The sequence below is a fragment of the Eptesicus fuscus genome, chromosome 10 (assembly GCF_027574615.1).
Source record: "Eptesicus fuscus isolate TK198812 chromosome 10, DD_ASM_mEF_20220401, whole genome shotgun sequence".
Classification (NCBI taxonomy): Eukaryota; Metazoa; Chordata; class Mammalia; order Chiroptera; family Vespertilionidae; genus Eptesicus; species Eptesicus fuscus.
The window spans coordinates 59,928,481-59,941,045 of record NC_072482.1 but is presented as its reverse complement, the minus strand read 5'-3'; the positions used below and the strand labels follow the sequence as shown (position 1 = coordinate 59,941,045).

General features: G+C 37.8%; 1 protein-coding gene across 2 annotated transcripts in view; it reads left to right on the top strand.

Annotated features, from left to right (window-relative positions):
• The window catches only part of SNX3 (sorting nexin 3), a 32,639-nt gene extending 20,921 nt beyond the window's left edge, over positions 1-11,718 (top strand). The window contains exons 2-4 of one of the 2 annotated variants that reach the window (XM_008156416.3): positions 4,452-4,547; positions 9,268-9,392; positions 10,967-11,718. In XM_008156416.3, coding sequence (XP_008154638.1) covers positions 4,452-4,547; positions 9,268-9,392; positions 10,967-11,072 — 327 coding nt within the window. In that variant the 3' untranslated portion in view covers positions 11,073-11,718. The remainder of the gene's footprint in view (positions 1-4,451; positions 4,548-9,267; positions 9,393-10,966) is intronic. The other variant, XM_008156478.3, reaches the window with a different exon arrangement.
• Positions 11,719-12,565: the final 847 nt, after the last annotated feature.

Below are 12,565 nucleotides of genomic sequence, written 5' to 3'. Positions count from 1 at the left end.
CTCCCTCCCACTCCCCTACTATTAAAGTGAATCAGATATAATCATGATTGTGTCAAAAGTTCAAAAGGGAAAATGGGAGGTAAAATGAGCCAGATTGGCACTCTTCCCTCAACATTGTACCTGTAAGCTTGATATGTTGTTTCAGAGATTAACTTTATAGACTTCCGTACCCAGAAGTATGAAAATTCTTAGGGAACTCTTTTCACAAGCTTGATCTTAACATACTGAATAAAGAGAGCAGCTAATCCCCTTTGTAAAGTAATTTGAGAGGAGGGAATTCAAAATGTAAAATCTCACCTGCATAAAACACTCAATTCTGTAAAGGCCTTTCTACCTGTAGACACTTACAAAGACTTAATATTTTAATGCGGAAGGGTGAACTTGGTTAAAAAGCCAATGAGTGAAATTAGAGAGAAATAATCCAGTGCTTTCTTTCTGGGAATTATCATCCTGCTCTCCAGGGGACCTAATTTTATTCCCTGTGGGGAATGAGAATACCTCTCTGTACAGCAAGCCAGCGTCTCTAAATATAAGCTTGACTTTTAGTATAATAAGAGTCTTGTTAGGTGCAATTTGCTCTTAGTCATTAATACAATGAACAAATGTTGTGGTTACCTGGGAAAGAAAATTCAAGTGCTTTTAAACCTCTTGTGAGATTTGGTTTCATGCTTGAAATCTATACAGTGTTATGCCCAATAGCATCAGTAGAAGATTCCAAGCTATAAGGTATACAACATAGAGAAGTTAATACACTTTAGAAAAAGCTTAGACCACTACAAAGTGGGTTTAAGATCCTGAATAAAAAGCTTCTCTTTAGCTGAATGACAATTACCAGTGGCATTAAGTTTAACAAATGATTGGAATTTTCTTACGAGTGAATTTTATATAATGATTTGTATACAAAATAAGAAGGCAGTCTTTTCTTTTAGTGGCACTTAACTTTTTTCTTTTCAGTTCTAAAACAGTTTATAGTTCTATAAGTGCAAAGGTTGAATTAAGGACAAATTATAATCTGAAAGTATATACATTTGACTCTTGAACAGCACTGGGGGTTGGGGTGCCAACCCCCCATGCAGTTAAAAATCCTCCTGCAACTTGACTTCCCTAAAACTTAACTCCTAATAGCCTACTGTTGACTGGAAGCCTTACCCATAACATAAGTAGACTATTAACACATGTTTTGTATGTTATATGTATTATATACTATAGTCTTACAATAAAGTAAGCCAGAGGAAAGAAAATGTTACTAAGAACATCATAAGGACAATAAACTACATTTACAGTACTGGGCTGTATTTATCAATACCGTAAGTTTGTGTCATTTGTTTAGCAATGAATCGTCTGTCACAACTTACATCAATATTGCCTTATCTAATACAAAACACTATAGATATTACATGTATTACTCATACTGGATATTAAAAATGTAAAGATATTGTGAAAAAGAAATTCATATTTATTTACAGGTGAAGTTTCATGAATTGATAACAAAGAAGCATATATGAATGTTTTAGGGTAGCCTAGTATAGTTGATACAACAGGAGGTCACTATGAAATTATTGCAGTAGCACAGTATTACTACAGTTAATTTTATGCAGTTATGTTTAATCTTTACATTTGTTTACATTTCTCTCAACAGCCAGTGGCATGCTATGTATCGTCTGTAAGTGTGTAAGTTTTAACTTTTTACAATAGATTTGTAGATATTTTATGGTAGTAAAATGATAAAATTAGACTAGTATCTATATCTATTTCATGCATTCATAGTGTATCTAACTTTTAAAAATGTTTTTCATATTTCTAGGCTACAATACAAGGCTTGTAAATGTTTTCAAATTATTGCAGAACTCATTAAAATTTTTCTATATATTTATTGGGGGGAAAAATGCTTGGCCAGTGTTGCTCAGTGGTTGAGTGTTGACCCATTCACTAAGAGGTTGCTGGTTCGATTCCCAGTCAGGGCATATGCCCAGGTTGTGGGCTTGATGCCCAGCAGGGGACAATGTTGATGTTTCTCTCTCAGTGATGTTTCTATTACTCTGTCTCCCTCTCCCTTCCCCTCTCTCTCTCTGTCTCTCTCTCTAAGAAGTCAATAAAAAACATTTAAAAAACAAAAACAAAAAAACAATGCTTTAAAAAAAGAAAATTTAAAAAAAAAAGAGGGGGAAAAAAAAAAGCCAAGACTAATTGGAACCTTGCAGTTCAAACCTGTGTCATTCCAGGATCAACTGTAGTATTAAGTATCATTTTCAGTATGATATGGCATTAATTGTGTTAGGTAATTTTGTTCCCTACAAACATTGTGATATTATGTGCATTTTAAAATCTATTCTTTTTTAAATTAAACTTACTGGAGTGACATTGGTTAATAAAATTATATACTTTCAAGTGCACAATTCTGTGATACATCATCTGTATATTGCATTGCGTGTTTACCACCCAAAGTCACATCTCCCTCCATCATCTTGTATTTGACTCATATGTAGGATATAAAACTGAAAACAACAAATGAACAGGGGGGTGGGAGTGGCTGGGGAGAAGTCAAGGGACAGAAAAGAAGACATATGTAATACTTTAAACAATAAAGAATTAAAAATAAATAAATAAATAAAATAATAATTAAAAAAACACAAATGAACAAACAAGCTCTAGCCAGTCTGGCTCAGTGGATAGTGTCGGACTGCAGACTGCAGGGTCCCGGGTTCGATTCCAGTCAAGGGCACATGCCCAGGTTGTGGGCTGGATCCCCAGTAGGGGGCGTGCAAGAGGCAGCCGGTCAATGATTCTCTCTCATCATTAATGTTTATATCTCTCTCCCTCTCCCTCTCTGAAATCAATAAAACTAAAAAAAAAACAACACAAATGAACAAACAAGACAAACAAACAAAAACTCACAGACACAGACAACAGTATGGTAGTTACCAGAGGGAAAAGGGGGTGGGAGAAAGGTAGTAGGGTAAAAGGGAAAATCATGGTTCTTGACTTTTTCTGTCTGACTTACTTTTTTTAGCATGATATTCTCAAATTCTATCCATGTTGTTACAAATAGTAGTATTTTATCTTTTCTTATAGCTGAGTAATATTCCATCGTATATATGTACCACATCTTCTTTATCCAACAATCTATTGAAGGACACTTGGTAGTTTTCATGTCTTGGCCACTGTGAAAAATGCTGCAATGAACATAGGGGTACATATATTTTTACAAACAAATGTTTTCAAATTTTTAGGGAGATACCCAGAAGAGGGGGTTGCCATACTGTTTTCCATAGAGGCTGTGTCAGTATATATTCCCACCAGCAGTGAATGAGGGCTCATAAAATTTATTCTTTTTTTTTTTTTTATTGATGTCAGAGAGGAGGGAGAGAGAGAGAGAGAGAGAGAGAGAGAGAGAGAGAGAGAGAGAGAGAGAGAGAGAAGAGAGAGAGAAAAACATCCATGATGAGCGAGAGTCATGGATCGGCTGCCTCCTGCACGCCCCCCACTGGGGATCGAGCCTGCAACCCAGGCATGTGCCCTTGACCAGAATCGAACCCGGGACCTTTCAGTCCGCAGGCCGACGCTCTATCCACTGAGCCACACCGGCCAGGGCATAAAATTTATTCTTAAAAAAAAAATTATTGATAATAAAATTGTGATGCTATACAGCTTCTGCTAATTGTCCTTAATCATAAACCACTTTTTATTGGATTTGGTACTATGTTCTCTCTTTTTTTAGGGATCAGTAAAAGATAACAGACGTCTTTCTTGTGACTTTAAACTTAGAAGGTGACAGAAGGATCTTTGCAGTCTCTCAAAGTTTTCTTCCATTCGGATGCGACCGCCCAGTACTGGGCACTGTGTTTTCCGTTGTTAGTTTTCCCCTCAGCCTGTGAAGCTCTGGATCTGTGACCTGATCTAAAGTGCCTGGCTCCTGATTACCTACTAGTGTTAAGAGTGATTTTTTGGCATTTTTAAAGTTCATTAAGAATAATCCTTTATTTCTTCCATTATGCAACATCTAATCTAGTAATAATAAAATATTTTGTATTTCATTTCAAAGTAGTTAAGGTCTATTTCTCTAATGAGCATTATATTCTGAGGTGCTATCTAAACTGGATTGCAATCAGCTAGCTTTATCTTCACTCCTGTTCAGTTGACTTTTTTTTTATAAATCACTGAAATAGAAAAAATGGCCTTTGTTTATGTAACTAACCTTAGACAGAATGACATCCAATAGTATATGTGCAAATGTGCATATAGAAAGTGTACTGTAGTGTAAATAACATACTTTTTTAACAGCTAAGTTTTATTTTGTTAAAGATAAAATGACACCTTAATAACTTTGTGATTTTCTTATCTTAAGGTAACCAGGTTTGCCATATTATTAATTTGACAAACAGATCTCACCACTCCTTATTTGAAAGTCCCTGTAATATGCTTCAATTTAGGAGTGACCTTTTCTGTTTCAGACAAATCTGCCTATTTTCAAGCTGAAGGAATCTACAGTTAGAAGAAGATACAGTGACTTTGAATGGCTGCGAAGTGAATTAGAAAGAGAGAGCAAGGTAAGAATTATTTGTAATGCAACTTGAAAGCAAAACATTCCAAGTTTTAATATTTAATTTCTCAGAAAATTATCTTGAATAAAGTGGGTAAAACAAATATGATTTCTTTTTTTCAAATAGTTTAGTTTTGTCTTATTTCATGGGAGATGGAGGAAGTCTGTAATTTTTCCTCAGAACTCTCTTCCTTTTCTTGTCTATGTTAGTGGCCTCATTTCTCTTCCTCAGTACATCTCATATGTCATTGTATTTCCAGTATTTTTTACTGACTCTTAATAAGTACATTTTTCATCATTATACATTTATATATAACAAAAAATTTTAAGCCTGGCTGGTGTTGCTCAGTGGTTGAGCTTCGACCTATGAACCAGGAGGTCACAGTTCGATTCCCGGTCAGGGCACATGCCCGGGTTGCGGGTTTCATGCAGGAGGCAGCTGATTAGTGATCCTCTCTAATCATGGATGTTTCTATCTCTTTTTCCCTTTCCCTTCCTCTCTGAAATCAATATATTTTTTAAAAACTTTTTAAACCAGAATTTAGCATACTTTGTGTGATATATGCTGTTATTCTTCAGATTAGCTTTTTTAAATGATGGCCATGATCTACTAATAGATTGTTACCTGCAATTTGAAAACAGTTATATACCTTGGTAAGAATTTTCTTAAGCTTTGGCTGCAAAATAAATTAGAGCATGGTCTCACTCTAATTTTCCTTATTTCAGCCCTGTGTCAGAATAACATCAAAGGCATGATATGCTCAGAATGATGAAAGTTACTTTGTAACTAGAGTATAGTAGGAAAAAAGTAGATATGATAGGAGCCCAGAAGTAGGTTAAGGGTAGCTTGTGCTTATTTTGAAGCACAATAATCTAGAAATGGAAGGAAGACTTCCTTACCCAGTAAATGTGGCTGGATACAAGAGTAGCATATACAAATCATTGCATTCTATCAAAAGTGTAAAAAAAAAAAACAACTTACTCATAAAATAAAGTGAGATATATAAGACCCATATAAAGAAAACTTAAGCCCTAGTTGGGAGGCTCGGTTGGTTGGACTGTTGTCCTGTGCACCAAAAGGTTGTGGGTTCAATTCCCGGTCAGGGCACATGCCTAGGTTGCAGGTTCGACCCCTGGTTGGGGTGCATTCGGAAGGCAACTGAACAATGTTTCTCTTTCACATCAATGTTTTCCTCCCTCCCTCCTTCCTTCCCTTCTCTCTCTAATCAATTTAAAAAAACACATATCCTCCAGTGAGGATTAGGGAAAAAATTTTTTTACTGAAAGACAAAAAAAGACTAATAAATAGAAATACATTCTTATTTTGGAATATTCAGTTTTTTCTCTCTTAAAAAAAATCCTCACTGGAGGATATGTTTATTGATTTTTAGAGAGAGGAAAAAGGGTAGGGAGAGAGAGAGAAAGGGAGAAACATCAATCAGTTGTCCCTGTACATGTCCCAACTAGGATCAAACCTGCAACCTAGGTATATGTCCTGACCGGGAATCCAACTGCAATCTTTAGGTGGGTATACAGGATAATGCTTCAACCAAATAATTCACTTTTGAAGATTTATTTACCTTATAAACATTTGAGAGCTCATTCAGTGTGTTCTTTGAGTAATAGAGTTGTGAACACTTAATGTCCCCATTTTTATGATGCTTACATTCTTTTGGGTAAGTTGGGGTGGTAGTGAGGGAAAGGCAGAAAAAATAGTGAGATATCTATACTAATAAAAGGGTAATATGCTAATTAGACTGGGAGACCTTCCGGGAGAACTTCTGGACGTCCTTACAGACAAAGCCATGACGCCAGGGCCGAGGCAGAGGCTGTTAGGGGCGATCAGGCCAGGAGGGGAGGGCAGTTGGGGGCAGTCAGGCTTGGGGGGGCAGTTTGGGGCGAGCAGGCTGGCAGGGGGGGAAGTTGGGGGCGAGCAGGCTGGCAGGGGGGCAGTTGGGGGTGAGAAGGCCAGCTGGGGGGCAGTTGTGGGCAAGCAGGCCATCAGGCAGAGTGGTTAGGGGCGATCAGGCAGGCAGGCAGGTGAGCGGTTTTAGGAGCCAGCGGTCCCAGATTATGAGAGGGATGTCCCAGGTTGGAGAGGGTGCAGGCCAGGCTGAGGGACACCCTTCCCCCCCATGCACGAATTTCGTGCACCGGGCCACTAGTATATGTAATGTCAAATGGTGATGTGCTCTAAAACAAATTAAGAGTTTAAACTAAGAGAGAGCTACTCATATAGGATAGTTGAGGGAAGGCCTCACTTAGAGGTGGTATTTTAGCAGTAGACCTGACAGAAGTAAGGCAGTGTCCATACTTATTTATCTAATAATAAAAGCGTAACATGCTAATTAGACCAGATGTCCTTCCGGACCACCATCTGGATGAAGCCGGCAGCCGGAGGGGACCCCGGGTCCCGGGTGCCAGAGGGAAGCAGGTGCCGGCAGCCGGGGGAAGGAAGGCTTACTCTTTCATGATTTTCATGCATCGGTCCTCTAGTAAATTAATAAAATTTTAATAAAGGTATCTGTGAGGGTCTTTATAAACTTACAGATTTATATATGAAAATAGCCAGAAATTATTTTCAATGTTTATTTAAGCACCTGCAGACACCAGAACATATCTTTAGACTCTTCTGAAGGGCAAGTAGATTAGTGGATGTAATATAATTTAGAAGCTGACCCATGTGCTTATTGGAAATTTAGTTCATAACAAAAATAACATTGTTGATAAGTGGGGAAAGGAATTTATATTCAGTAAATGGGGTTGAAACATTTGGCTGTCTATTTGGGAATAAAGATTTATAACTCATTGTATGTAAATTATAGATCTTTTGAACATGTAAATGTACAAAACAAGTTAGGAAAGTTGTGAAAAACAAAGGAAATGTTTTATGACTATAGGAAAGAAGTGTCTTTCCCCCCCAGCTTTATTGAGACATAATTGATAAATAACATTGTGGAAGTTTAAGGTGTACAACATAATGATTCGATGTATGTATATGTTGTGAAATGATTACCACAATAAGGTTAGTTAATACATTGACCACTTCAGATAATAATAGCTGTTGTTATCATTTTATTTTATTACTAGAGGCCTGGTGCACGAAATTGGTGCACTCAGGGGGTTCCCTCAGCCCGGCCTGCACCCTCTCACAGTCTGGGAGCCCTCAGAGGATGTCCGACTGATGGCTTAGGCCAGCAGTTGGACATCCTTCGTGTGGTCACGGAGGCGGGAGAGGCTCCTGCCACCGCCGTTGTGCTCGCTAGCTGTGAGCCTGGCTCATGGCTTCTGGCTGAGCGGTGCTCCCCCTGTGGGAGTGCACTGACCACCAGGGGCAGCTCCTGTGTTGAGCGTCTGCCCCCTGGTGGTCAATGTGCATCATAGCGACTAGTCCTTCCACCATTCGGTTGATTTGCATATTAGCCTTTTATTATATAGGATTATTTTTTCTAATCTGGATGAAGTTGTGTTGCTCTTTCCCTTTTTTACCCTGTTGAATTATTGTTTTAGGATAACTCCTAGTTATAGAAACTCTGCATCAAGGGTTTGAAGTTTTACATCTTAGAATACATAAGATTTGTATTACTGTTGTTTACTATTTATAGTTCTCCTTTGCATTGTGTGCTTACACCTTTTTTTGTTTTGGTGTAAGATAGGTTGGTCATTTAACAGATATTTGAGCTTCTATTTTGCATGCCCGGCTTTTATTAAAATGACCATAAGTAGTCTAAGAGGGTTCTTGATTTGAAGGCATTAATAGGCTAGATTGGTGGTTCTCCACAGGGGCAGTTGTGTCCCCCAGGAGACACTTGACAATTTAGGAGACATTTTTTATTGTCGTAACGGGGTACTACTGGTGGTATCTATGCTTTTAAGTATTCTGTAGTGCAAAAGAAAACCCTCCTCCAGTACAAAGTATTATGTAGTTAGTGCCATTTGTTGAGAAACCCTCAGATAGAGAAACCAAACTAACCTGTGAAATAAATAGCTAGCTAGTTGCTGTTTCATTCAAACAAATACTGACCTCCACATAATTTCCAGAAGAGAGATACACTATTAGTTGATCCTAGAGGATAGTTAGGCTTTGAAGGGCAAAATCTGGGATGTTCCTATAGGGTGGGAAGGAAGAAATGACAGGTCTTTGGGGAAAGATAGGATAGCGGATGTGGGAGAAAGTTAACGTTTCTTAGCCTAGGAAATGAAAGTGGTGACAAGTTGTTGATTATTTTATCATCACCTCAGACACAAGTAGGAAATACCATGTACAAGATGGTGTGAGGTGGAAGAAACTGATCACTTAATTCTTACCTGCCTCTGTCAACATTGTTAATATTTTATTTCTTTGTTGAATTGAGAGTTGATTTTGATCCCTGCAGTTTCCATCAGAATAAAGCGTTGTCTTTCCCAAGTGACATCAAAACTGTCTGAGGGGCGTGGTAGCTTTTATTTCAGTATTGCTTGAATGTTCTCTTTGTATAGTTGTGCTTTGCTAATAAGTCCAGGAAAAATGATAATTAAGCTAGGGGCCCAGCCATTAAGGAGCTTTGTTCTGATGGGCTATTTTGCATTGAATATTTTTTCATTGTGTTTTTTGCTGATTCCCTTTTATATTTACACAAGTTTGACAGTGGGATGGCTGTCATAGTGAGGATATACTGAATCTTCATGCTCTAGAGATGTTCACAACTCAGCATGTTTGAGGACGCTCTTTCCTTACCTTGTTTTAGGTTGTAGTTCCCCCACTCCCTGGGAAAGCATTTTTGCGCCAACTTCCTTTTAGAGGAGATGATGGAATATTTGATGACAATTTCATTGAAGAAAGGAAGCAAGGGCTGGAGCAGTTTATAAACAAGTAAGTGCTTTCTGATTCTCAGGGTGTAAGAGGGAACAGTGTTCTGAGACTACCTTATGTGACTACTAGTAATTTTTATATTAAGCTAAACTGTAATACTGCTTTTCCTTTTGGCCATTTCCTAACTAATTTTGTGTATCATTTAAACAAAGTAACAGTATATAACAAGTTGAATATCATGTGATAAATACACTTGAGTGATTGAAAATGAGTATCTTTGTTTTGACTTAAGTTTTGTATTTGTTTTTCTTGGTTAATTTATGCAAATTGCATTTAAAATTATAGCATTTAAAAAATACAGTTTTACTTATGATTCTTTCTGATTTAAGGTATGTTCTAGTAGGAACAATAAAACTTAAAATACATTTGAAATAATTTTGTTTGATTGCAGATGGAGGTATTATCAGCATGTCTTGTAAAAATGCACATTTCAAATTTTTATGGCAAAATATATTTTGGAAATGCGAGAAGATTCGGGGTTGTTTATCTTTTATTTTAGAAACTCTTAAGCTCAAAGTAAAATTTCTAACTTAAGATTTTATTTCCACTTAAAAATGGGTATTTTTAAAAGGCCAATAGGGAGAGTAATGCCAGGGAAGCGTTCAATATAATTTTGTATTGTCTAAAGTTGAACCAAATAAGGCCAAATCCTAGAGAATATGGTTGTGTGAGCTATTTATTAAAAGCACTTTAATTTTACCTAGTGGTTGGAAGATCTGTGAGTGGTAAGTAAACAGAAGAAAAGTTATAAAAGCCTTTAACTTCTAGTTACCTACTGTAGACATGACCTTCGTTGTCTTTTTATGAACATACTTTCCTTTTAGAGGAGGCATTGCTAGATTAGATGTTTTTAAATTCTGAAATAGAAGTCTCTTTGCCCAGTCTGATCTTGTGTTAGGTGTAGTGGAAACCTTTAAAAGCGGCCCTGGTAAGGTAACTCTGTCGGTTAGAGCATCATCCCGATATGCCAAAGCTGCGGGTTCAGTCCCCAATCAGGGCACGTACAAGAATCAACCAAAGAATGTATAAACAGTGTAACAACATACCAGTGTTTCTCTCTCTCTCTCTCTCCTCCCCACTCCTCTCTATAATCAATAAATAAAGCTTTTAAATAAATAAAGGCACCTCCCCCCCAAAAAACCCTCTGTTCATTGGTGCCTATTTCTTACTATTTGGGGCTTTTATTGAACTCCAGTGTATTTCTAGCTCTAATCTATATCTTTTCCCTCTTTAAAATGGATTCTCAGAATCAGGACATATTTCACTTTTAATATTAAAGTTAATTTAAGTTTTTATAATATACTATCTAATAGGTAAAGAAGCTGACTGGGTACATATGCCAGAAGCAGTGCAACGCTAGGATGGAATGTTTTCAAATTACCTTGCGAACCAAAGGAAAGAAAATTTTCCATAAATTTTGGTAAAGTTGTTAGAGCATAGCTTTATGGGCAGTTCAGACTAGCAGTTACGATTACTAAATTGTATTTGCTTACTAACCTTAAACTATGTGTTTGACAACTCCTCCCACCCCTTTTTATTAAAGATTGGACTAAATTTGTCTTTTTTATTCCTAGGGTCGCTGGTCATCCTCTGGCACAGAATGAACGTTGTCTTCACATGTTTTTACAGGATGAAATAATAGATAAAAGCTATACTCCATCTAAAATACGACATGCCTGAAATTTGCCGAGAAGGGGCAAAAAAAACTTTCCGTGACTATGAATGATCGTATGCGCCAGTGAAGAAGTTCTAACTAACTTAGCATGCTGCACAGAAACTGGTCTAACATGCCTGCAGTATACTAACACTCATGCGCTCTGCTCTGTTTTGTTTTGCTTTGGCAGTTGACAAGAAGTTAATTTGCTTTAGTAAAATCCCTCATTCCAGCCTTTCTATATAATAGCTCTTCCTTGCTCTTTAATGTGCTGCACACTATCGCCTCACACACCTGTTCCTCCAGCATAATCCGCAGTGTCCCGACTAAAGTTACTGAACTGGCCTCAGCTGCACAGTTTTTGTGTCATGTTTGCTTCTTGCATCTGATTAACTAGGAATCTCTTATCCCCTTTTTAATATGTGATGTCCTTGACCTAACTTACGTGTAGGAGCACTGCACCGCTGGTTGCCAGCACCCTGCACGCAAGATACACACTCGTATGCAGAATGTATCCCTTCAGGCTTGTCATGCCCTTCACATGGAAGATCAATGAGGGAAATCTTTATATTCTGTACAAAAACAAAATCAAATTTATATACTAAAATCATTTGTCTAAAAATTTAAGTTGTTTTCAAATAAAAATAAAACTGCATTTCTGATATGCACTGATTGTGTTGCCTCCGGCTTTTCTTTTCTTCCTTTATGACTTTCCTACTTAACTCACTTGTTGAGAGGGATTATTTACTAATTATATACTTCTCATTCCTGTAACTTCATTCCTCTTTAAACAGTGGTGATATCAAATATGCCACCACCCTTTGAATGGGGTATTTTCTTTTACACAACAAAAAAAGTGATGTACTAAAAAAAAGAAAGCATTCCTTAAGGCTTATTGAGTCGTTATGAAGTACTTTGTGTATTTCAAAAATGCTTTATAATCTCAAGTCATTCTTTTTTGAAGGCCTTTTAAGATAAGTCAATACCATGTCTCCTAGTTTATAGAAGAATTTTTTTTTTGTAGTTCATCTGAGTGACTTAAACTTAGCAAGGGTGTAATAACTTTTTTTGTAGTCAGCAGATTCATGCTCTCTAATTTGGTTTGGGATAGTGGCACTCTTGATCTTCTTTAACCAAGACAAACTTGTATAAATGATAAAAAAGCCTGACTTGTATCTATATATATAAAAGCCCAGCGACCGGAATGGTGGAACGACTGGAATGACCGGTGGCTATGACGCGCTCTACGGCAGCCAACCAGCCTGATCTGGGCCCCAATTGCCCCCCTGACCCCCGGCCCCTGGCCAGCTCGGCCCACGATCAGCCCCCAACACCCCAATCGGGGGTGGGGCCAACTGCCCACGGCCCCTTCCCCCCACCGGCCCAGCCTCAATGGGCCTCCATCGGGCTGGCCAGATGCCACCCATGCACGAATTTGTGCACCGGGCCTCTAGTGAATGATAAAGAAAAAACAACAACAGAAAATACATGACTCCTTGCTGTGTAGCCTGTGTTATGG